General features: G+C 45.2%; 1 protein-coding gene across 3 annotated transcripts in view; it reads right to left on the bottom strand.

Moving 5' to 3' along the window:
* The window catches only part of LOC115074838 (tenascin-like), a 67,716-nt gene that overhangs the window by 25,449 nt on the left and 15,675 nt on the right, over window positions 1-26,592 (bottom strand). For all 3 annotated transcript variants that reach the window (XM_029574741.1, XM_029574742.1, XM_029574743.1), the window contains exons 3-9: window positions 26,004-26,097; window positions 21,854-21,946; window positions 19,998-20,093; window positions 14,848-14,943; window positions 11,925-12,017; window positions 3,123-3,215; window positions 1,371-1,463 (exon numbers count right to left, since the gene is read on the bottom strand). In XM_029574741.1, coding sequence (XP_029430601.1) covers window positions 1,371-1,463; window positions 3,123-3,215; window positions 11,925-12,017; window positions 14,848-14,943; window positions 19,998-20,093; window positions 21,854-21,946; window positions 26,004-26,097 — 658 coding nt within the window. The remainder of the gene's footprint in view (window positions 1-1,370; window positions 1,464-3,122; window positions 3,216-11,924; window positions 12,018-14,847; window positions 14,944-19,997; window positions 20,094-21,853; window positions 21,947-26,003; window positions 26,098-26,592) is intronic.

Raw genomic sequence — 26,592 nt, 5'->3', positions numbered from 1 at the left:
TTGCCTTCCCAAAGCCGGTCTCTGAGCCCCTGCCGATGACTTTCCTTGACAAAAAAGCCTCATCCCCCGGAACCAAAAGTGTCCAGAAGAATTCTTTGCTCCTCTATTTTTTATTTTTTTATTTTTATTTAAAAGTTTTTTATATACCGCACATGGGGTCACTTACGTGTCCGTCTAGGAGGACCTCTAGGCTTGCCTTCGGGTAACTTGTGAACTTTATTCTCACCCAGATGCTTTTTCAGCTCTTCCAAATCTTCTCCAAAAGCAGCTTGCCCTTAAAAGTTAATGCCCCCAAGACTTGCCAAAAGTCCCTGGTGGTCCAGCGGGGGTCCTGGCGTGATCTCTTGCACTCAGGTTGTCGGCTGCCGGTATGCAAAATGGTGCCGATAGCCTTTGCCCTCATTATGACACAGGGGCTACTGGTGCCATTGGTCAGCCTCTGTCACATGGTAGGAGCAATGGAGGCATGCTGGCCCTGGTTCCTGCCCTGCTTTGCTTTGTGTTGCCCTCTGGTCAGCATTTCGTCTTCTGACCTTGCTTGATCTTTCCTGTCTGGACCTCTGCCTGAACACTGACCATGCTTCATTTCTGCCTCGATTGCATGCTACAGAAGACCATACGTATGACCTGTCTGATCCTGACTCCTGCTCTCCCCCTGTGTGGGGGCATCCACAAATTGGCCAGACCGACCATGACATGCAGGAATCTGGGGGACTCTAGTCCTGCTAGCCCAAGACTGTAGGGCATGTAGTAAATATAGGGACCAACGGAAGTATTGCTGAGAGCCTGGTTATATAAGCAGTAGCTTGCTGCTAAGTTACTTCTAATCACCTGACTGCATGTGGCTAGTGCTGGTCAAATAACAATATCCCATATTACTCTGCTCATTTAATGGCTAATTTTCAAAGCCAACTAGGTTTTATGTGCATGCATTGCTCTGCTAAAACAGACCTGATCTCAGTTCATGCAAAAAGTGTGCATAGAACCCAGTTTTGCTTGTACCTTTCTGTGACCTGCAAAGAGGCGTTTTGGGAGAGGGGCGAAGTTGGCATGTATACGTATACATTCCTATTTTTAATGAGAATAAATTTCATTGCACAGGTTACACTTTCTGAACAGTCAAGGTAGCTTTGAGCGATGTAATGCTCGCATGTGTTGGGCCAATTATCTGTGTTATTTCAAAGCAAACTTATGCCTGTAACTTAACTTCAAAGGTACTTGGTAAAGTCTGTGTGTATAATGCACAGTACCTTGGCTGCTTGAAAATGGGTTTCCTAAATCATTCATCTTTCCTTTCAATTGCTTTTCCTCCCTGTGTTGTTACAAGTTTTTATTCATGCACCTCATGTACCATTCTCCCCCTCTCTCACCAACTGAGCAGTCGTCTCCGCTGTATCCCCAGTAGCAGGAACAGTTGTTTGGGCTCTGGCACCAGCCATTATTACAGCCGGAGTCACAGATCGCTGCAAGAAAACACAATAAAAAATGTAACTTCTGTCTTGTGTAGAATCTGGAAGCTCTTTTATTACTATTCAAACAGTGCTTATTTGCTTAATCCTTTCAAAAAATAGGATTATAGAGAAGACATTTTTCTATATTTAAAGACAGAGAACAAAATATCTTTTACTAATGGAAAGCCCATTAGGTTTCAGCATGGGATAGAAAGCAGAAACATCGCGCAATAACCTGCTTCATGAGTGCAGTGGATATTTTGAGTGATGGGAAAGGTGGGTCAGCAAGCAGAGGTTATATAAGTGATTCAGGGAGTCACCAGGAGTTGGAAGGAATGTCTTCCAGGGAGCACTGGGAGGCAGCCATGTGCCTGTGCACTCAGGTCAGCAAGCAGAGGTTATATAAGTGATTCAGGGAGTCACCAGGAGTTGGAAGGAATGTCTTCCAGGGAGCACTGGGAGGCAGCCATGTGCCTGTGCACTCAGGTCAGCAAGCAGAGGTTATATAAGTGATTCAGGGAGTCACCAGGGGTCGGAAGGTCTTCCAGGGAGCACTGGCAGGCAGCCATGTGCCTGTGCACTCAGGTCAGCAAGCAGAGGTTATATAAGTGATTCAGGGAGTCACCAGGAGTTGGAAGGAATGTCTTCCAGGGAGCACTGGCAGGCAGCCATGTGCCTGTGCACTCAGGTCAGCAAGCAGAGGTTATATAAGTGGTTCAGGGAGTCACCAGGAGTCGGAAGGAAGGTCTTCCAGGGAGCACTGGCAGGCAGCCATGTGCCTGTGCACTCAAAAGCTGCATGAAGACAAGTTGAAGTCATTTCTACAAGGGAGCCAGTTGCATCCAGATTCAGGCGTCTGCCCTGCTTCAGATTTAAGGAACAGAGGAGTTTCTCTAAGAAACTGGATCACCAACCAAGTAGCAATCTTATGTGAGTGGGAGAAATTGATTTTCCTGGCTTCAGGGGAATGTGAGGGAGAAAATACCCTTTCTGGGAACCAGAAGTCCCTGAAGTTCTGCTCAAGAACCCAAGTTTCAGAAAAAAAATATGGCATGGATTCCAGTAAATGTAACAAAGAGCTAAATTTTTTTTTTTTATTATTAATACTTTGCAATCTGTTTTAATATTTTTGTACTTTTGAACTGATTTATTTAATTTGTTCAGTACAATTAAGTCTTTGATTTGGAACAGAACACGTGGGTCTGGGATTTACAGATTAGTCTGTCCCTCATAGCTGAATCACCAAGTTGGAAAGTGCTTAGCAGTGCTTAGCAGTCTCTGAAGCATAGCCCCTTGTGAAGTGAGTGGGGGTTTACCCTTATAACCTTCTATATGTACATAATCTGTAAGAGGTTGATATTCAGAGGCATTTAACCAGATAACGTTTGAGTTTTCTGAAAGTTATCTGGGTAAATGCCGACACTGGAATATCACCAGCATTTTTCCAGATAAAACTTACTTGGATAACTTGGGAGTGTTCTGAGGCCATTCCAGGTTAAGGAGGACTTAGCGAGATAACTTAGCAGAACTTTTCTTAATAACAATGCTGTTGTACAAAGTATTTAGTACAATAGATGGTCCACATTGAAACAACCATATTTACAAATTGTTATTAAGAAAGGTTCCCCCTGAAGAAGCTAGAAAATAAGAACCTTTCTCCTTGGAACTCACGTGTGTCACAGAATTCTCCTGAGTAGCCTCCTTGGCACTGGCACTTCCCCTCCAGACATTGCCCTCCGTTCTGACAGAGGCCTGTACAATCAGCTGTAAAACAACAATTCAACAGAAACAGTGCTCTTGGGTTTTCAGTTGTGAAGATTATTTATTTATTTATGTAAGGTTTCTTATATACGGGGCGGCACGTCAGTAACATCACCTCGCTTTACAGTGGAACATGATGCAGCAACAGGCTTTACAATGAATTATATATACAACAAGGATTGAAAGAACATGGCAACAGTGATCAACATAATATATTTGGTTAATATTTACACCTCAAAATTGGGAGCTAACCTGAATAAAGGATGTATAGGAGTTTCTTTGGGCTTCTTCTTTGGGAATATATATAATATTACAAATAAGAAGGGAATGGAGGGTTCCTATTGATAGAGGAGAAGAAAAGAGAATATTGATTGGGCGTATATAAGGAGAGAGATGGAGTCTTATCGAGTAGTCATGTATTGAGCCAATACATGTAGGAAAATTGGTTCTTACCTGCTAATTTTGGTTCCTGTAGTACCCACAGATCATTCCAGACTCCTGGGTTCCCCCCCCAGCAGATGGAGACAGAGAAAGTTTTACAGGCACTGCCATGTAACCTAGTTTGCCACCTTGTTGGGATTCCCGGCCTCGAGCCACCACGGCCGTGCCCCTTTACCTGTCACAGATGCCCACGCTGACTCCTCTTCCCGGCGTTCGAGATGACTCAGCTCTGAGCCATGCGGCAGTGGCCTGCCCATGCGGTCCTGGATGCCGCCAACTCCATCTCTGCATGCGTCTCCTTACGGCGCGCGGGTCTGTCTCCTCCTCTTAAAGGGGCTGCAGGGGAAACTACTGCGCGGCCCTGGAAGATGACATCACTGAACCTGGGTATTTAAACCCAGCTCAGACCTCAACACCTTGCCTTGGCAACAGGTCCTGCTCCGTGGTGACTGCATTGTTGCTAGTTCCTGCCTTTTAGTCTCTGCTCCTGTCCTGCGTTCCAGTCTCTGTTCCTGATCCTGCGTTCCAGTCTCTGTTCCTGATCCTGCGTTCCAGTCTCTGTTCCTGATCCTGCGTTCCAGTTTGTGTTCCTGGTCCTGTGTTCCAGTTTGTGTTCCGGGTCCTGGTCCTGTGTTTCAGTTTGTGTTCCTGATCCTGTGTTCCAGTTTGTGTTCCTGATCCTGTGTTCCAGTGTGTGTTCCTGATCCTGTGTTCCAGTGTGTCTTCATGTTCCTGTGTGTTCATCCCATCTCCACTCCTGCACCCGTCCTTGGACTAACTTTCTGGTTTTCACTTCTGCTTGGTTTCCTGACTCCACGTCTTTGCTGCCTGCCCTGACCTCCGGTCCACTCCTAGTCTCGCCTGCCTGCTGCCAGCCTCGACCCGGTCTGCCTGACACCGCCTTGCCTACTTCCGGACACCTCTTCAAGCGTGACCTGCACCTTAGTCCTGCCGGTCCCAGCACCCAAGGGCTCAACCTGAGGGGAACGTGGGCTGGTATAGATGAAGCTCCTGTTGGGTCCTCCCCATCTGTACCACCTCCCGATGATGAGGATCACTGGGGGCTTGCCCTTGGTGGAGACCTCACCCTTGTCTCAGCTCAAGGGTCCATAGGCACAATACACCTGTAGTCCCTCAGTATTGACCTGTACCAAAACCAAGATAGTAGAAAACCACTACTACCAACCACTAATAATTGACCCCAGAACGAGCAGTGGGAAGTGAAAACGTAGAACAGATAAACTTGTCCCCATTAAAAAAACATGAAGGGTTAGAAAAAGAAGGACCAACAAAACCTATGTCATTCTTCAGATTAATTGCCATAACAGATCGAGTGGACTCCAAATCTCCCTTCTCCAACTGGGCAGGACTCTGTACTGATCTGTGGTACTACAGGAATGAAAATTTACAGGTAACTAATTTTCCTTTCCCTGTACGTATCCAGATCAGTCCAGACTCCTGGGATGTACCAAAGCTTCCCTAAAAGGAGTGGGACTGTGAGAGTCCTGCCTGAAGTACAATCTCAGCAAAGCCCATGGCCTCTGGGGCCCGGACATCCAAATGATAATGTTTGGCGAAAGTGTGCAAAGACTTCCAAGTAGCCACCCTGCAAATCTGTTGTGGTGACACTTACTGACATTTGGCCCAGGACGCCGCCTGGGAGCGAGTAGAACGAGCCCTTAAACCTTCTGATACTGGACGCCCCTGACAGATATACGCAGAGTCAATAGCCTCCTTTAACCACAGTGCAATTGTGGCTTTTGATGCCTTATGCACTTTCTTTGCACCTCTCCACAGTACCAAAATGTGATCCCATAACCAGAAGCAATTAGTTACTTTAAGATACTGCAACAATGTGCGCTTAACATCCAATAGCCGTAACTCCCTCATATGAGGCGCCATAGACTCCAAGTTCGGGAAAGCCAGGATCTCCACTGACTGATTTACGTGAAAAGACAAAACCACCTTCAGCAGAAAGGTTGGAACCATGCTCAAAGAAATCCCCAAATCCGAAATTCTCAAGAAAGGCTCCCTACATGACAAGGCTTGAAGCTCTGAAATCCATCTAGCGGATCAAATCACCACCACGAAAACCACCGTCAACATCAGATCCTTTACGGTAGTCCTTTTGAGAGGCTCAAATGGCACCACACACGTGCCTTTCAGAACCAGGTTAAGGCTCCAGGAGGGACACAGTTTCTGAACCAGAGGATGCAAATGCTTCACTCCATGGAGGAAATGCACAACATCCGGGTGTGCAGACAGTGCCACTTCATGCACCTTGCCCCGGAGACATCCCAAGGCTGCCCCTGAACTCTGAGGCAATTGAAGGACAAACCCTTCAGCAAACCTCTTTGCAAGAAATTAAGAATATTCGCTATGGAAGCTCGCATAGGAGCAACACCTTGCTTCAAGCACCAATCCTCAAACACCTTCCAGACCCTCACATATGCCAAGGAGGTGGAAGACGTCCTAGCTTACAAAAGAGTAGCAATAACTTACTCAGAATAACCTTTGTCCCTTAAGTGTTTCCTCTCAAAAGCCAAGCCGCCTGATCTGAAAATATGGGATCTTGATGCAGAAGGTTCGAGAGATGAGCGAGCCTCAATGGGCTGTCTAGCACTAGACTGACCAGATCTGCAAACCAGGGCCTCTGAGGCCACTCCAGAGCCAATAGAATCACAACTCCCAGATACACCTCCATGCACTGCAATATCTTGCCACACCAGCAGCCACAGCAGAAAGACATACAGCAGAATGTCTCTCGGCCAAGGAAGAACCAAGGTGTTGACTCCCTCTGCTCCATACTCTCTTCTGGGACAGAAAAAGCAGGCCACCGTGGCATTCTGCTACATCGCCATTAAGTCCAAGGAGAGCTTGCCCCACCTGGAACTGATGAGAACCACTACATAGTCCAACAGCTCCCATTCCCCGGAATCTAGCTGTTGATGGCTGAGGAAATCCGCCTGCATATTGTCAGTCCCAGCTATGTAAGAAACCGCTATCAACGTCAGATGCTACTCTGCCCAGTGGATCAGTTCCTGAGCTTGTTGAGCCATTGCACAAATCTTGTACCACCCTGCTGATTGCTATAAGCCACTATCGTCTCATTGTCGGACAATATTCTGACCTGATGGCTGTACACAAGGGGATCATAACGTAAGAAATTGCTATGCTGGGTCAGACCAAGAGTACATCAAGCCCAGCATCCTGTTTCCAACAGAGGCCAAACCAGGCTACAAGAACCTGACAATTACCCAAACACCAAGAATATCCCATGCTACTGATGTCAGTATTGCAGAGGCCATTCCCTTAGTCAACTTCATTAATAGCAGTTAATGGACTTCTCCTCCAAGAACTTATCCAAACCTTTTTGAACCCAGCTACACTAACTACACTAACAACATCCTCTGGCAACAAGTTCCAGAGCTTTATTTTGCATTGAGTGAAAAAGAATTTTCTCCGATTAGTCTTAAATGTGCTATTTGCTAACTTCATGGAATGCCCCTTAGTCCTTCTATTATTTGAAAGTGTAAATAACCGAGTCACATCTACTCGTTCAAGACCTCTCATGATTTTAAACACCTCTATCATATCCCCCCTCAGCCCTCTCTTCTCCAAGCTGAACAGCCCTAACCTCTTCAGCCTTTCTTCATAGGGGAGCTGTTCCATCCCTTTTATATTTTGGTTGCCCTTCTCTGTACCTTCTCCATCACAATTATATCTTTTTTGAGATGTACACAGTATTCAAGGTGCAGTCTCACCATGGAGCGATACAGAGGCATTATGATATTTTTCGTTTTATTCACCATTCCCTTCCTAATAATTCCTAACATTCTGTTTGCTTTTTTGACTGCTGCAGCACACTGAGCCGACGATTTTAAAGTATTATCCACTATGATGCCTCAATGTTTTTCCTGGGTGGTAGCTCCTAATACGGAACCTAACATTGTGTAACTACAGCAAGGGTTATTTTTCCCTATATGCAAAACTTTGTATTTGTCCACATTAAATTTCATCTGCCATTTGGATGCCCAATCTTCCAGTCTTGCAAGGTCCTCCTGTAATGTATCACTGTTCGCTTGTGATTTAACTACTCTGAATAATTTTGTATCAGCCGCAAATTTGATAACCTCACTCGTCATATTCCTTTCCAGATCATTTATAAATATATTGAAAAGCACCGGTCCCAATACAGATCCCTGAGGCACTCCACTTTTACCCTTTTCCACTGAGAAAATTGACCATTTAATCCTACTCTCTGTTTCCTGTCTTTTAATCAGTTTGTAATCCACGAAAGGACATCCCCCTCCTATCCCATGACTTTTTAGTTTTCGTAGAAGCCTCTCATGAGGGACTTTGTCAAACGCCTTCTGAAAATCCAAATACAAGACATCTACCGGTTCACCTTTATCCACATGTTTATTTACCCCTTCAAAAAAATGAAGCAGATTTGTGAGACAAGACTTCCCTTGGGTAAATCCATGTTGACTGTGTTCCATTAAACCATGTCTTTCTATATGCTCTACAATTTTGATCTTGAGCATAGTTTCCACTATTTTTCCTGGCACTGAAATCAGGCTCACTGGTCTCTAGTTACCCGGATTGCCCCTGATTGGACTCCTCTTCCGGAAGCTTTATTCCTAGTTCCGCTAAAATACAGGGGATCAGGGGCCCCAACTGTTCCTTGCTGAACAGACAAACCACCTTAAGATCATCCCCATCCCAAGGTGGGCCTTCCCCGTGCCCCTCGTCGGGATCCTGCTCCACCAGGGAAGGATTCACCTGAGGAGGATCAATTTGAGGCGGAACGCAGATATCAGAATCCTCCGAAACGTAATCCACCCTGGCACTCTGCAAAGGCTTCCCTAGTGTCCTAGATCTCATCTTGGGTAGGGGAACAGAGGAAGCCTCATGACTTGGCCCCTGCCACCCCGCGGCTTTCTGGGCCACATAAGCCTTATGTATTAACAATACAAAATCTGGCAAAAACGAGGCAAAACTATCAGAATCCTCTCCCAGCAGGTCATCTGTCACCCCCACCTGGGCCCCCCAGGACCCCCATGTCACCATGGAGCTCAGATTGGCTGGGGATAATGGAGGAGGAAAATCATCCTCCCCCACTGCGGTCTGAGTACCAGCCACCAATGTGGCCCAGATGGCCACCATTCCCACGCTGACTGGATATGGGCTGACTCTTCGTGCAGCCCCAGCAAGGGCCTCCCAGACCTGCACTGCCACTTGGACTCCTTGCACACAATCCTGAAATTCCCTCTCCCTCTGAGAGACAGAGAGAACAATGGCCAGTCCAGGCGAGCCGCTGGCACGAATCCCCACACATAGTTCATGTGCTGCCACGCGGCATGCCAACAAAAGCACCCATACTGAGGAAGTCCGTCACCTGAGGGAAGGAGCAAAGATTAGAAAAAGAAACAAAGACTCACTTCCCTGCACCGAAGAGTGGCAGAAGGCTCCTTGCATCTCTATTGGAGGAGGTTGAAAGCTGGAACCACCAGCTTTCAACCTCTGGCAACTAAGGACCTAGCAAACTCAGGGTCCCCAATCCCCTGCTTGACCACCTCAAGACCCGGAAGGATGGCCCCACTAGGGCCTAACAACTTCCTGGGAGGAATCTCCAAGTTCTTTTTTTTCTTTTTTTTCTTTTTTAAACTAAGTTCAGACTGCAGGTTTTGCACCTCTACCATCTGCTGGAGACAGAGAAATACTGAGGGACTGCAGGTTTTGCACCTCTACCATCTGCTGGAGACAGAGAAATACTGAGGGACTGCAGGTTTTGCACCTCTACCATCTGCTGGAGACAGAGAAATACTGAGGGACTGCAGGTGGCACCCTAGGTTATATGGCAGTGTCAATAAAACTTTCTCTGTCTCCATTTGCTGGAAGGGAGGCAAAACCCTGATCTGGGTACGTACAGAGAAATTGCTCTTTTGGCTACATTTAATTGTACCCAACGCAATTGGGTACAATCCTACAATCCTAAGACCACAACATATATAATAATATTTATTTATTCATGTATTCATTCACATTTATTTATAGCCTTGTTTTCATGGCAATTCATGATGATTTACAATAACAAACACTTTTACAAAAAACAATACCAAAGCAGCAATATATAATTTCATTTTTTAAAATAATAGTAACAATCTAACAATCCATCACCCCCAATAATATCATCACAAATCATAAAAACACTTCCTAAAATTATCATCAGTATCAACCCCTTCCATGAAGATTCCTTCCATCAAACTCCCCATCCCCCTGTCCCATAGCAGCCACTCTGCTATTTCTAATCAACCTTGACCCAGAATTTCTTAAAAAAACTGTCAGACCAAGAGTCCATCCTGTTTCCAACAGTGGGCAATCCAGGTCACAAGTACCTGGCAGAATTCTGAATAGTAGAAAGATCCCATTTTGCTAATGCCGAGGGATAAGCCTTTACCACATCCTCTGGCAATGAATTCCAAAAACTGAACTGAAATTGCTTTCACTATCAAATTGCCAATATATGTTATGTTGAAGATAGGCCTATAATTTCCCTCCTGCTGAAGATCTAATGAGAACTTTTTTTAAATCAAGGGATAAATTACAGTTCTTTTAAGTGAATGAGGAACAATTCCATCATGAAGAGAGGCAATGCTCACTTGGTTTTCTAATTAAAAAAAGATGTATAAAGATCAACCTTTGGGCATTCATATGACAGATGAAATTTAATGTGGATAAGAGCAAGGTGATGATTATAGGGAAAATAACTCATGCTGTAGTTACATGATGTTATGTTCCATATTAGTAGTTACCCTGTAGGAAAAAGATCAGCTCAGTGTGCTGCAGCAGCCAGAAAAGCAAACAGAATGTTAGGAATTATTAGGAAGGGAGTGGCAAATAAAACTGAGGATGTCATAATGCCTCTGTATTGCTCCATGGCGAGACTGCATTTTGAATACTGTGTGAAATTCTGATTGCTGCAACTCAATAATATAGTTGCACTGGAGAAGGTACAGAGAAGGACAGCCAATGTGATAAAGGGAATGGAACAGCTCCCCTATGAGGAAAGGCTGAAGAGGTTAGGGCTGTTCAGCTTGGAGAAGAGACGGCTGAGGGGGGATATGATAGAGGTCTACAAATTCATGAAAGGGCTTGAATGGAAAATGTGAATCGGTTATTTACTCTTTTGGATAATACAAGGACTAGGGGGCACCCCATGAAGTTTTAGCAAGTAGCACATTTAAAGCAAACTGAAAAATTCTTTTTCACTCAATGCACAATTAAGCTCTGGAATTCATTGCCAGATGATGTGGTTAAGGCAGCTAGTGTAGCTGGGTTTAAAATAGGTTTTGATAAGTTCCTGGAGGAAAAGTCCATAAACTGCTAATAATCAATAGGGAATAGCTATTGCTTGTTGCTAGCACTAGTAGCATGGGATCTATTTGTTTAAGTACTTGCCAGGTCCTTGTGACTTGGATTGGCCACTGTTGGAAACAGAATACTGGCGTCGATGGACCCTTGGTCTGACCCAGTTTGGCACATTCTTATGTTCCTATGTTATGTAACCTCCCAATAAGTCATATTGAGGTTAATATTCGGTCATTGGAAGGAGTGCAAAGTTAGCTAGATAAACTTAGCTGGCTAACTTTGCAGAGATATTCAATAGTGCAGGTGGATAAGTTTCTCCCTTGGTTTAAATATTCGACAAGAGTAGGGCCCAGAATTTCAGCAAATTTTTCAGGTATCAAATCTGATCTACATCACTCTAATTTAGAGCAGGTATTAAACAATTTCATACCCTGCCCAAAGTTTCCAATCCGAATGTTACCAAACAATGTTAAATGTTCATGGAGCTGGCCTGATGCGCACCTCCTAAAAATCTAGTGTTACAATAGTGCTCCAGCCATACAAACATATCTAAAGAGTGGCTCTTGCACAACCTGAGAATGATCCAATGTCTGGAACAGACCCCCCAAAGAAGCAGGAGTTTGATAATCTGATCTTTAGGAAGAACATTAACATTTCCCAAGATTAATAAATCACCTCTTGCAATGTAGGGAAGATGGAGGTGTTGCTGAGTGACTGATTACATAAACAGGTATCTTACTGCTTCATAAAGAAATTCTGAGAGCCCGAGATGTGGCTTCTGCCGTTTCTTTCCTCTAATAAACAACAACTCACTATCGCACATTAATCTGTTTATTTCAATATTTCATCTCATCCTTTCGAACGCTTTCTGTTCATGCCCTACCCCCTCTCCCTCACCATAAGAGCAGTCGGGTCCTCCGTATCCCGAGTTGCAGGTACACATGTCCGGGCCTGAGCAATAGCCATGGTTACAGCTGGAGTTACACATTACTGCAAGAAAACAGAATGCAAAATGTAACTGGTGTGTGGGATGCAGTCAGCTTCTCTGGAAGCCATTTTATATTACCCTTCATGAAGTAATCCTTTCAGGAAGATAAGAAAAGACATGATTTGTCCCTAATCATGTCCCTAATCATGTCCCGTCTATATGTAGGGAGGTTTAACAGTCCCATACTGTGTGGTGTGTGTCTCTGCAGTGAGGTCAGAGTGGCTATAGTCTTTGTCAGACATTCAATAGGGGGGGGGGGGGGGTGCCTGAAGGTTTTGGAGGTTGGATAAAAGTCAGAAGTTTTTAAGCTTTTTCTGGTGATGGGATCTGGTGCCTCGTTTGGAGTCTCTGCATGCTGACAGAAGGCGAGAGGGGACAAGTTGGGATCCTATTTTCCACACTTCATCTACTGGAGATTGCCCATCTTCTTGTTCAAGAGAAATGTGTCCACATTCAGCAGCAAGGCAGGCCCCAGCAGGATCTTAGCCTATTAATGTGAGATGACAGAGAAACGTTCTCACTGGAGAAACAGACAGAGGCCTGAAACGGCTCTCGGTCTTGTGTAAGGAGGAGAAACCAAAAGGTGAGTTTCTAACTTTGGACTACTGGAGAAAGGAGTTTGGGGAGTCAGAGAAAGCTCTTGCTTGCATAATTATGGAGTTTATACCTGACTGTGGATTTCTTTTCTGGATATGATTTGGATCACGTAGCCTTGCAGCTAGAGCCTTTTCTTTGCTGCTTTGCAAACTGTGGAATAGGCTTAACACTTGAATATCTTGGCTTTTGGGAAAAGATTTCAAGAATGTTTTTCCCATATGGTGGCTGACATTTCTTTCTTTCTAAGGCTTGTTGGGGTAGGTGGGTAGCTAATGCAGATTGCTCTAAATAGGAAACAAAGGCTTGGGAAGGCCTCTGGACTTGAGCATTTTCAAAGGAGCAGTCTATGGCAAAGGATGTTGGTGGATAAGTGCTTTTAATGTATTTTTGCTTGGATGCTATTGAATGTATTTTACGAAGCTAATTTTATGACAGTCTGCTTTAAAAATTCAGGGAATCACACAGATGCTGGCATGGCATGCGTGCACACATGCACACCTGCCAGGGAGTAGGCGCATTTGTGCATTTAGACACGTATTTTCCAAAATTGAAAATAAACACATAAATGATTACCCTGTCCCCAACTCCTAGCCTGGAAAAGCCTCTTTGCTAAATGTGAAAAGCACACGTGGAATCTTTTCCTTTCACACTTTTATATCAACCCAGTCAAATTTTACCTGCATAAAACTGTGTTTTACATGTGCAAATGATTTTGAAAATGCACCCCTATATATGTTGTTTAGGTGTAAACTGCTTCAGCCATTCTGTTAAAGCTGGGGAGGCAGAATAAAACATTAAAAAAAAAAACCAAAAAAACATACAATTTGTCAAATGATCAACTTTGATCGAGCGCTTGAGCAAACTGTTATTTTGGAACAGCCTCAATTAGTGTGGATATGTCTCGCTAGGGATTTCCCAAGCCCCCCCCGAAACCCTGCAGAAACCCAGGGAGCCCATGGACGTATGGTGGTCCCACAGCTTCCCAATGAGAGATGGAAAGGGGGATACACATAAGGACAGAGAAAATGCACATACGGATAGGAAAGACACATCTGTGTGACAAGCACATCTGTAGGTGTTTCTGGGTTGCTTCTGCACAACCGCTGCACCGATTATCATACGTGAGCTGCCATGTGAAGGTCCAGGATACGTTCAATGCTGGAATCTAGTTTTGCAAGGCCTTCATTTCTCTTTTGTTATAATATTAATTAGTAAGATTATCTTCGGAACTTATGAGTTTGACATCTTTCACCACTGTAGCCTGGTAGGGATGTGCAGAGGGACAGCACAAGTTATATTCGGTATTCGTGGGGGGGGGGGGGGGGGGCAGATACATTGCATTCGGCAAGGGGGGCCCCCGATCCGTTCATTCTTATTCGTTTCCCGGCTAAAATTCAATTAACTACAACCCCCCACCCTCCTGACCCCCCTCCCCCAAGACTTGCCAAAACTCTCTGGTGGTCCAGCGGGGGTCCGGGAGCCATCTCCTGCACTCGGGCCGTCGGCTGCCAGTAATCAAAATGGCGCCGATAGCCTTTGCCCTTTCTATGTCACAGGGGCTGTGAGCGCCATTTTGAATACCGGCAGCCGAGGGCGTGAGTGCAGGAGATCACTCCTGGACCCCCGCTGGACCACCAGGGAGTTTTGGTAAGACTTGGGGGGGGGGGGGGGGTGTTTGTTTAAATTCGCTCCTTTAGACGGCCGAATAATTCGGTGAAGATTCTTTGCATTCGTGGGGAATCGCGATACGTTTCGCTTCCCCACGAATACAACGAATATGGCCCTGTACGCTGCGGATTCCCAATACATTGCAAACGAATGCACACCCCTATGGGGCACGCGAGCAAACCCCGTTGGGTTGCCACGTCCCTCCATTTTCGCAGAGACCTTTACAGGTGGCTGCATAAAGAATCACAATTAGTGTGATTAGTAATTATGTTATTAATTATGTAATTATGTTATTAACCCCCATATATCTTAATCCAAGTTAATTCAACCTGTTCATTGTAAGACATTGACTTGTCATTGTTATTGTTTAGAATGTAAACCGAATTGATCAGTAATTCTGTTATTGGAAAGTCGGTATAGAAAAATGCTAAATAAATAAAATAAATAAATTAGTGGTTCCTTTACCTATAACCTTCAATAAATACACCGATTTCAATTAGTTAACTCAGCACTAATCTGCCTAGCGAACCCTCTCTCTGCTCGTGCATCCCAAGCTTTCATTCTCACCAGTCTGGCAGCTCTCTCCACCGTATCCCAGGCAGCAGGAACATATTCCCGGGGAGCTGCAATACCCTCCATTCTGACACCCATTCTCACAAATCGCTGTGGGGAAAACAAAACAAAACATTGCATGTAACTGTTGCATTATTTGTAATCAGAAACTCTTACGTTATTCTGTCACTCTTTACTCGTAATCTAATTTCTGATTTATATTCCGCCTTTCATGACTGCTCAGTCACTTACATTCAGGTACGCTAGGTAATTCTCTGTCCCCAAAGCATTTGCAATTTAGGGCTTTATGTACAGGGATGGTAACTTTAATTTGGCTGCACGGGTGCATATGTGCGTGCATATGCTGGCGCGTGCCCATGACGTGGCCATTTTGATATCATACGCGTGTATATGTGCAGATGGTATAAAATAAGCTGTACACACATACATGTGTGCGCAATTTTATGTGAACATGCGCATATGCTGCCTCTACTACATGAGTGGGGGAAGTTTAGTAGACACTCACGCGGACGCAATTACCAGCTCGTTCCCAGTTCTTCCAGGTAAAGGATAGTTCTTCCTAACCCCCCTAGCTAAATAGTTTCCCTTTTATACTGTTAGTCCTGATCCTTAAAACTCTGCTGACCTCGTATTGTTTTGTTTTATGACTTACACGCCATCCATAGCGGTAAAAAAGTTACGCGCACATTTCATGTTAAAGTCCCGGAACGCCCATGCCCTGCCCAGGCCACGCCCATGCCCTGCCCCTTCACAAAAAATGCATGCGTGTGCTGGGAGGTACGTGTGTACGCACGTGCTTTTTAAAATTGGCGCGAAGCGCTGACCCGACTTGGGTGTGTATGTCCGTGCTTTGGCACATGCCAGGCTTTTAAAATTGACTTCTAAGGCTTTCCCCCCCCCCAAAGACACAGAATGTAAACCAAGCCCTAACGTTTGTAGTAGATCTCTGCAGACCCAGGTACTTGTGCATATGGGGCCACGTGGCGGTATTTGAAAGTTACTCTCAGTGCATGGACTGGGACAGGTAAATGCGAATCAGTTGTGTGGCAGACCTCCCCCCCCGGTGTAGCCACAAGATGTCACTATCCCTTTGGCATAGGACACTTCTAAAGGAATCGTCCCTAGCCCTTAATACCTCCCACCCGGAGGCTCTGGATTGGATGCCCAGCCCTTTTTGGACTCATGGGTTTCAGTTTAAGGAAGCAGTTAGAGAGTAGGGATGCATGCTTTTATACTCCAGTAAGCAGTTAGAGAGTAGGGATGCAAGCTTTCACACTCCAGTAAGCAGTTAGAGAGTAGGGATGCATGCTTTCACACTCCAGTAAGCAGTTAGAGAGTAGGGATGCATGCTTTTACACTCCAGTAAGCAGTTAGAGAGTAGGGATGCATGCTTTCACACTCCAGTAAGCAGTTAGAGAGTAGGGATGCAAGCTTCCACACTCCAGTAAGCAGTTAGAGAGTAGGGATGCAAGCTTTCACACTCCAGTAAGCAGATAGAGAGTAGGGATGCATGCTTTCACACTCCAGTAAGGCCTCCCGGCATCACTCAGAAGAAGTTACTTTTAGAAGCAATTTCTCATCGTGAACTCCTTGCCAGAGGGTCCTTCTTATTCTAAGTTACAGTGAGATATGTTTTGGGGCGAGAAGGGGACTGAAGACCTATGAGTCCACTCTGAACCCTAGGTGGGCAAGAACCAGTGACAGATCCCCACTGGGAGACACTGTGAAGGCTGAAGATGGATCAGTTTAAGCTTTGAAGTATTTTTTGGACATGAGAGTAGTTAGGAGGTTTTCGGATCCCCCTTCCCCACTGTTAGCCGGCATTTGGACGTGCGTTTTGGATGCGCTAGCTTTACCCCTTATTCAGTAAGGGGTAATAGTGTGTTCAAAATGCACGTCCAACCTCCCCGAACCTAATAGCGCCTGCAACATGCAAATGCATGTTGCAGGCGCTATTAATTATTCCCGCGTGATTCAGAAAGCAAAATGTGCAGCCAAGCCGCACATTTATTTTCAGAAATTAGCGCCTACCCAAAGGTAGGCGCTAATTTCTTTGGGCACCAGGAAAGTGCATAGAAAAGCCAGTAAAAACTGCTTTTCTGTGCACCCTCCGACTTAATTTCATGGCGATATTGAGTCAGAGGTCCCGAAAAAAAAATTGAAATAGGCCTCGGCTCGTGGGTTGAAAACCGGATGCTCAATTTTGCCGGCGTCCGGTTTCTGAACCCGTGCATGTCAACGGGCTTGAGAACCGACGCCGGCAAAATTGAGCGTCGGCTGTCAAAGTCTCTGACAGCCGCCGCTCCCGTCAAAAAGAGGTGCTAGGGACACGGTAGTGTCCCTAGCACCTCTTTTTACCGCCGGGCCTAATTTTAATAAATGAAAATACTGAATCGTGCGTTTTTTACTGTATACGGCCCCGTTTGACAGGTAGAGTCATCCCCCTCTCTATGGTTGTCTGTGTATTCCCATGCCACTCTGCCTAATGCTACGTCTCTCATCCTATTCCTTCAGATCCTTGTGCCACTGAGCCTTATGCAGATTTTTTTTTTTTTTTTTAAATTTTTTATTTATTGAATTTTTCAAATATTTCAAAACATTGAAACTTTAACAAGTAAATAGGGAAGAAACAAATACACCATTCTCAAGTAATACATTCCCAAAAAGCAAATAATTCCCATATTATAAGTAAATGGGAGACCAGGAAAATATAGCAATAATAGAGGAAATTTCCAAATAATATTAACGCACGGTTATTTGCTGAATATACTACTTCAAGCTAACACTTCAGGATATTAATCAGAGTGAGAGTCTAGATATACACGCAATTGATCCAATTCAGTAAATACATATCTGTTATTATTGTGTACCAAAATACACCGGCAGGGGTATTTCAAGAAAAATTTTGCTCCCCTAGCTACTATTTCATTCCTCAAGGAAATGAAGGCTTTCCTTTTTTCTTGAATTTTTCTTGTAACATCCGGGAATACTCTAACTTGGTATCCATAAACAACTCAGACTGCTTCTTAAAGGATCTCCTCAATACTTCATCTCTATCTGACATTTGTAGAAAGTTAAAGAAATAGTAGCTCGTTCTGTAATTCTTGCTTCATAAGATTTTTCAATAAAATCTGTTAAGTTTATCAGGGGAAATAACTTCTTCCGACAAGGCTTCTTGATGTTCTCTCTCTTTCACTTTCCCTCCAAAAGTATAATACATTCTTGTCAGAGTTGGTATTTCTTCCGTAAAAAGTAAGACATTTTTAAAGTAACTTTTAATTAAGTCCCTTAATGGCAGCCATTTTGTTTTTGGGAAGTTCAGTATTCTTAAGTTGTTTCTTCTTAGTTGATTCTCAAAAAATCTATCTTTCCATTAACATATGAATCTGACTTTATTAAGTTGGTATTCACTTCCTTCATATTTCTAATATCTTGCTCCAACAATAAAATATGTGAGTCATGTTTCTGAACTTCTTTTTCCAAGCTCTTAGATGTTTCTATATTCTGTTTCACAACGTTGGTTAAATCTACTATAGCTTTATTCATTTGCATCAAAGCCTTCCAAATTTCTTCAGATGTAATCTTTTTGGAGTTATTAAAGAATGTTGCAATAATACGTGTAATGTCTTTTCCTCACCTCCTGTATCCTGAAGATTCCCCACATCTCCTCTCACTACTCGTTCTGAACAGACGTTCCTCCCCTGGAGCCTGCACTTTCTAGGCTCTCGAAGCCGGTATGATATTCAAACTGCTTCTCTGGGGGTCCTCCGATGTTCCTAAGGTTGGTTCAGTGAGGTTTCTTGCAGCTGTTCTCCCCCTTCACAATCCGGGGGCTTGCATGATAGAGAGGGGGTAGTCGGCTCGCCGGGACTTAGTGAGATCTCATCGGCCTGGCGTATGGCGTTCGCTCACCGCCATTACCGCCAGCGGCCCCCCTCACCGGCTCAATCAGCAACCAGGCAGACATCCTCGATTCTCGTCTGTCGAGCGGAAATAACAGGGGTAGAGGCATCGCCTCTCTAATTCTGGCCTTACGCTTGTATGTGGCATAAAGGCGAATAAAATCCAAAAGAAAACACTTCAGGTTTAGCACAGCAGGAAAAGGACGCAGAGCTCGAGAGACTGCTTGTTCACCGTGCGGCGGCCATCTTGGGTGCCTTATGCAGATTTTTAAACCTTCCGGTTCTTCCTTCCTCTACCTTCCTGGCACGCTCCAGCTCTTATTCTTTGAAGACTTCTTGCCAATCTGTGGTGCTGCTGTGCACATCTCCCATGCTTTTGAAAACTTGATGCCGCCTCTTTTTAATTCTTGGTTCTTTTATTTTGCACCTTGGGATTTTTCTGCTTCACTTCCCCTTCCTGGTGCCTTAGGGTCCTGACGCCTGATGCCACTTTGCATTTCATGATCCCATCAACAGTTCATGACACTATTGCTGTGCTGCCATCCTTTTTTTAAACTTTGAGTGTTTTTTTCTTCTCTTACTGCTTCTTTGCTTCGCGTAATATTGCATTAGAGAACTCCTGCCAATCCTGAAAACATGGCACCCCTTCCTTAATCCTCTTCAAGCTACTTTTTTTTATGCCACTTTGCCGCAGTCTAAACTACTGTGCAGCTCTTCACCTTATCAGGTTTCATTACAATTGGTATAAAAAGTAAAAACTCACTACAGTGTTGCGCTGGAAGTGGACCCTAGGCCTGGTACAGGATTGGTGCGGCACTCCGGTCGGGCCCAGAGAGCGCCTGCTATTTCATATAAAACAAGATGTTACCCCTGTCGAGGGCATTGTGATGCCAAAACCTGACTTGCCTGGGCTATAGTTTTAACTGCATATTTAGAAACATTCTAAAAATACTTCTTGGGGCTGTGATTCTATAGATGGCAAGATATTTTGATATTGACCCTATGCCTCTTTCTTTTTGCCCATTGATTATGCATTTAGATTTATTTGAATCCAGATTCATTTTCAGGTGCAATAAAAGGCATGTGCCTGCAAGTGATTGCTGCAGCATAGCTCAGTCTGCTATTATGGACTGAGTGATTAAAGAAGAACATTTAACAATAGAGGAACTTTGCCTCCTGGATAGGAAAAAGAGTAAAAGCTTTGTGCTCCTCCAGACCGGAATAGGATTCAATGGCTCTTACCTGTCTCGCAGTATTTCCCAGTGTATCCTCTAGTGCATAAGCAGCACCCTGAGTGCTGGCACACTCCCCCATTTTGACATAGATCTTCACAGGTAGCTGCAGAAAAAGAAAGATAAAAACAACGAGCGGTAGGGTCTATATATTTTCAAACACTGTTCTACATGCAAAAATGGACTTTTAAATAATTGTCCACCCAATATGCAGATAGATTTATTCACACGTGTCCTGCTTGCTCAAACGTTTATTCAGATGGAGTGAAGGCATTCTTGGGGGTAGTCAAAGTTAGGGCAGATTGCAACATTCAACTGTACGGGGCAGGGCATACATTTACATACATTTACAGGACAAATTTGTGTGCAGCAACCAGCAGGTGTAACATGTGCAGCGTTCATTTGGTGGGATGATTTTTAAAGTGAGCCTATGCATGCAGGTCCACTTTGAAAATTGGTATAACTTATGCATGTATTTGCCAGCATAAGAAATGTGGGATGTTTAAAATGATCCTGTCCATAGTGAACCAGAAGGATTCTCAGATAGGGACGAGCTTTTAAAATTCAGCTTTGAGGCATTATGATATCCTAAAGAGCTTCAGCTTGGGAGAGCAGAATTTGCCTCAGGAATGTTAAAATGCCATGTACGTTTACAGCACCAGGCAAACGTCATCTGCTGCTTTCTGGAAGGAGAATTTTGAACATCCTTGTTTCTTTTGTATTTACTGTCCAAGGTCCTGAAAATGGGCAGGATGGATGGACATTGCTGTCTTTATCTAGCAGGGGCAATGGCTCATGCAGTTGCCAAATCATGTGGATGTTTTTTAACACATGTTCTTAATGCAAATTCTCAATGGGAAAAGGGATGCCTTGTAGACCTGCTAAACACATCTATTCTATGCACTGCACCTCCTATCTGTGGAGGTTGCTGAGTGAGCCTAAATACCATGGGCCGGATTTTAAAAGGGTTACGCGCTTAAGCTAAGCGTGTAACCCTTAAAAAAAACCCCTGTGCGCGCCGAGCCTATTTTGCATAGGCTCGGCGACGCACGCAAGCCCCAGGACAAGTGTAAGTCCCGGGGCTTTCCTGGGGGGGTGTTCCAAGGGTGTGTCGTGGGCGTGTCATGACGGCGCGTCATCCGGGGGGGGGGTCTGGGGGCGTGGCTGCGGCTTACGGACCATCCCCCGGACCGGAACATGGCGCGTGGCAGCCAGCCCGGCGCACGCAAAGTTACACCTGCCTCGAGCAGGCGTAACTTGTTCAACAAAGATGGGAGGGGGGGGTAGATAGGGCTGGAGGGGGGTGGGTTTAGGTAGGGGAAGGTGGGGGGAGGCCGAAGCAGCACTCAGAGGGAATGGGCAGCGTGCGCAGGGCTCGGCTGCGCGCAAGGTGCACAAATGTCAAGGCATGGCCCCTAATTACAATATTGCTCCGGTGCCCCCAGGAGGGGATTGCATCGGCCCCCTACTGTTTTCCCTGAGACCCTGCAATTCTTGACATTCTCTGAGTTTCCAGGTATGGGGAAGTGGAGGAGGGAGGTGGCTCGTGATGACAGCAATGTCCATGATTCTGTGGCAGGAGGCAAAATCTGCCACACGCGCTATAGGTGAGGAATAATGGCAAAGCAGGGGCCCTAACTATAGGTACCATAATGGAGCTCCAACGTGATCTATAGCAGCAGATCAGAATCTTTTACCCATTTGGCCATTCTGGGTCCTAATTCTGTTTTAAAGAGATGCATCATGCGAAGTGCCTGAGATGGTCCCCCTGGCGGGCAAAGTGACCATTTCGGAGGAGGAAGGCAGCCACATTTCTCCTTAGTTTGTGTGAAGAGCCCTGCATGTCCCAGCAGCCTCCTTCCTTACCTTCTGTGCAGTCGCTGCCACAGTAGCCACCCCAGCACTGGCACGTGTCTTTGGCCATGCAATAGCCATTAACACATTCGGGGGAACAGAGCGCTGTAAGAAAGCACAAGACAGAACGTGACTGCCAGTGCAGTGAATCATTAGCATCTTTCCCTCCAGTAACCATCTATCCAGATACTCCGCTCCCCTGCTGTGTCACAGAAGAACGATTGCTATACAAGGTCATATGGGGATCCCCTGTTTTTTCAAAAATGTTATATGTTACAACAGTGTAGGAAAAACATTTTGAAAACGTGGACTTATTGAGACTAAGTTTTAAAAATAAAATGGATACCTTAACTGGCTAAAGAAGGCCAGATCAGTTATCTAGGATATTCAGTGTAATAAATATTTCCCTGAAGAAACTGTAGCAGATAACTTCAGATGTAACTGGCTGTCTTTTGAATATTGCTGATTAGGTGTAGAGTTATCTATCGTCTTTCCACCTTCATAAGGTGAAGACTATCCCATCAGAATACCCTCCCCTTCTCAAAAATATTTTCCAGTTCCTAATAAATCTAAACTCAAATCTCCCTGCATCATTGTCTCATGCAAGCATTACGATTCTGGAGCTAAGCCTGCTTTTGGGGTCCCGCATGTGGACTGGGATCATTTCAAAGAATGCAACCATGGAGGTTCTGCATTTCAACTTCCTACCTAAAAGCCTAAATGTGACTTCCAGAGTCTCCCTCCTCGCCTTCATGTGTCATTGACTCCCACATGTACCAGGGCAGCAGGTTCCTTCACAGTGCTCTCTAAACTCTTACCTAGCTGATGCATGAGGTCTGCTATCTCTACACAGAGGAGGGGGCCAAGGCCCCTGGGCGCTATGTGGTAGGGGGCATCCAGGGGCAGGGGATCCCGCCCCCACACAACCAAGTCAAAGCCCTGCACCTGCAAGGGGATTTCGCCTGGTGGTAGAGATGGAAGAGGCCCATGTCCAGGCCTGACACTACCAGGTGTGTACGTCCGATGAGGGCAAACGGTGGCTGAGAAGAATTGGAGGCCCTCGAGGCCACTGGTGGACCCCCATCCCACCGGCAGCTAAAATGAAAGGAGATCTGGGAGGCTGGTGGTGGAGGAAGAGGAGGCCTGAGAGGAGGGATCCCATTCTCCTGCTCCTTCACTGTGCCAGTGATCTGTAGCCACAACCATGAGCAGTTAGCACTACCCTATGCTGATCTCCAGTGCATGAGATTGAAATAGCACAGGGGCTGGCGCACAAGGAGGAGCAGCAGAGTGGCCTCCCCTATCTGCACCTGATGATGAGTGAGAGATTGACTGGATATGCTGACGGGTGGATGTGTGATGTGTGAATGGGGTTGAATGTGTATGAATGGGAACCTGACTGGGGTGTGTGTGTGAATGGGGACCTGACTGGGGTGTGTGTATGAATGGGAACCTGACTGGGGTGTGTGTGTGAATGGGGACCTGTCTGAAGTAGGTGTTTGTGTGAAAGTAAGCCTGCCTCTCTGTGTGTGTGTGAAAGTAAGCCTGCCTCTCTGTGTGTGTGTGAAAGTAAGCCTGCCTCTCTGTGTGTGTGAAAGTAAGCCTGCCTCTCTGTGTGTGTGAAAGTAAGCCTGCCTCTGTGTGTGTGTGAAAGTAAGCCTGCCTCTCTGTGTGTGTGAAAGTAAGCCTGCCTCTGTGTGTGTGTGTGAAAGTAAGCCTGCCTCTGTGTGTGTGTGTGTGTATGAATGGGAACCTGACTGGGGTGGGTGTGTGAATGGGGACCTGTCTGAAGTAGGTGTATGTGTGAAAGTAAGCCTGCCTCTGTGTGTGTGTGAAAGTAAGCCTGCCTCTGTGTGTGTGTGAAGAAACTTTCTGCTGCTCCATTAATCCACGACATACTCAGAGTGACTGGAAATTAAATTTTCAGGTATGAAGAGCAGTGAATTTTCCATTATTGCTGTTCTAATTATTGGTGATCTGTATTTTCCATTGTGAAATATTTTATTGTTTGGAAAATATTTTACGTTTTGTATGAGCTCTTAATTATTGGATGTTTTTCTGTTCCTTAGCTCATTGGAAATATTATTTTTATCAGTTTGGATAGGATAGGATTTGGATTTGGATAGGATTTATTTATATTCCTTGATTTACTGTTTGATGGTAACTGGTGATGTTTGTTTCTCCATTGCTGCATTACAAACAGAGTCTTGTTGCAGTTTCCAAGTTCAGGTTCTGTCTAAATGTTTCTATTTATATTTTATGGTCTCTGTATTTGGTGAGCATGTGTAACTGAGGTGGGGGTACTCTGCTAGCTTAGTTTCTAGGCATGGATTTATAGCAGCCTGGTTTGTTCTGTTTTTCCCACAGGACATGTATTGGTGTTTTAAGGCCTGGTGTAATATTCTTAGGCCTTACCCGCGTCCTCTCCTCCGCTTTCTTCTCTCCCAGTCTCTTTGACCTACGGACCGATCTTGTTTCAGACTCCTGCCCTGGTGGACTCAGGGGCAGGAGGCAACCTTCATTCTCAGACATCTAGTGCAAGACCTGAGGAGTCCCCTCATCAAATTGGAAGATCTACTATTGCGGCTACAACTTGAAGTGGGCTTTGGACGTTCCCCAACATCGCCACTTTCCACTGAGCTCAGTGACGTCCCCAGCAGCTCAACCATTGCTGCTGGTATTCTTAACGCTTTCTACGTTTCATTCTGAAACCACTCATACTCAGCGATTTGTCTTCCAAATCTCAAGATCCACTTGTCATCATTGCAGAAGATGACTTAGAGATTGTAGTCGAAGAGACTTTGGATGTTCGTAATAAAGGCAATACTTTTGAATACTTTCTAAAGTGGGAAGGTTTTTTGCCCCGAAGAAAACTCTTGGGAGCCTCAGACAATATCTTGGACAAAGAGATGCTTCATCAGTTCCACCTCGCGCATCCTTCTAAACCCAAGCCTGGTACCTGAAGAGGAGATCGCCCTTTGAAGGGGGGTACGTTGTGACCATCGCTGCCCGCTCTCCGCTCCCCCCACCTTACCACTTTGGTGACCTCCTTCCTGGGTTTGATGGAAGGCTGGCTTGCTGCGGTGTCTCCCTGCCGTTCTCCTCCGGCGGTTCCGGACCAGCTTGACGCTGCCATTTGTCCCATGTTGACACAGATGCCTAGGGGGGCATGCGCGTGGCCCGACTGAAGTTACCAGCAGTGGCGGCAAACATCAGGGGCGTCCACCTTGAGATGATGTCCTCCGCACCAGATCATTTAAGGTCTTAGAATTCGCTAACAAGCCGATTAGCAAAGGTTAAGGTTTACATCCGCTATCTCTGGGTATCACTGCGGATGGGATTCGTTCATCCGAAAACCCTAGCTACTCTGTCTCCTCAGATTTAATAGAGGTACCCGCTCCTCGGGGGCCCTCCGCTCTCTCTTTTACTTTTCAGATAGCAGTCCGGAACCGGTACTCGCTCCTCGAGGGCCCATGTCCCGACCTGATCCTGAATACCCACTTCTGCTAAGAAATTATCGCTGCCTAACAACATCAGTGAGTTTTCCATCTCTCTCTCAGAGCTTTCCTTGAACCAGGTATCGCTCCTCGAGGGCCTACTGCATTCCAACACCTGGGCTGCTTCAAGATTCTATTGTATGAGTGTTACTATCAAGGACTGTTCCTGAACTCTGATTTTCCTGCCTACTCACTTTCTTTAGTTTCTCTACAGCTCAGCCACCTTGGGATAGCTGTTCCAGTATCTGAGGGACTACAGCCCAGCCGGACACTACAGCTCACTTACTGCCACCTCTGGTGCTTCAATATACTGTCTAAAAAAAGAACTAGTGTGTGTTTGTCTCCAACACTAAGCCTGACCAGTGGTCCCTCTCCAGGATATTCCCCCGGGGACGTGGTCATCTGCCCACTGGTCTAAGGATCCACCCACAACTATCCCAAATAATAACAGACTGCTAACTCCCAGCACTCTGACAGTAACAAGCTGCATGCAGTGGCAGTTGCTACCCTTAAGAGAAAACAGGAGGGTACCTGCATGGCATGACATATACTCCCAAAGAAGCTTGCTAGGCAGGACGGATGGACCATTTGTTTTTTTTCTTTCCCATTAATATGTTACTACAATATTTCAATATAAATTATAAAAATTCATCTTTAAAACTTACGAGTCTCACAGAATCTCCCTGTGTATCCTTCGGGCATATGCAGTTCCCCGAGGTTCACATGTCCCACCATTTTTACATAAACATTCACAGGTAGCTGCAATGAAGCAAAATGTCACTAGAAAATATCCACCCAAGTTCGTTTCAGAGAAAATGATTTCCATGTACATACAGAAGCTAATTCTGAAACTACTGGGAAAGCTTGCAGGTCTGTGGTTCAGGGGACCTGCACTTTAACTGTGAAGGAAAACTCACCACAGTGAATCTGATAATTCAGGGCCAGTAACAAAGTATGCACAGACCATGCACTTCTTTAGTGTAGGTGCAAAGTCCTCACACTAAAGTATGCATGGTGATTTCAAAATAATCCCTCCCTCTGCGCCAGTGGGAGCACTGAGACAATCCAGTGGAAGAACTGAGAGGAGAGGCTGAAAGGAATCAGTAAGTTTTTCTTGGGAAATTTTGTTTTTTAAAAGTATTGGGGCAAAGTTAACTATTTGTGCTTGTGTGTTTGTGCTTTTAATACTCAGTAAGGCAGCAAATAAACAGAAATTAGACTGTATTTTAAATAGTCAGTCAGTAAGGCAGCTAA

Source organism: Rhinatrema bivittatum, chromosome 13, assembly GCF_901001135.1.
Source record: "Rhinatrema bivittatum chromosome 13, aRhiBiv1.1, whole genome shotgun sequence".
In the NCBI taxonomy this organism is placed as follows: domain Eukaryota; kingdom Metazoa; phylum Chordata; class Amphibia; order Gymnophiona; family Rhinatrematidae; genus Rhinatrema; species Rhinatrema bivittatum.
The sequence above is the reverse complement of the archived record's forward strand: the minus strand, read 5'-3'. Positions and strand labels throughout refer to the sequence as shown.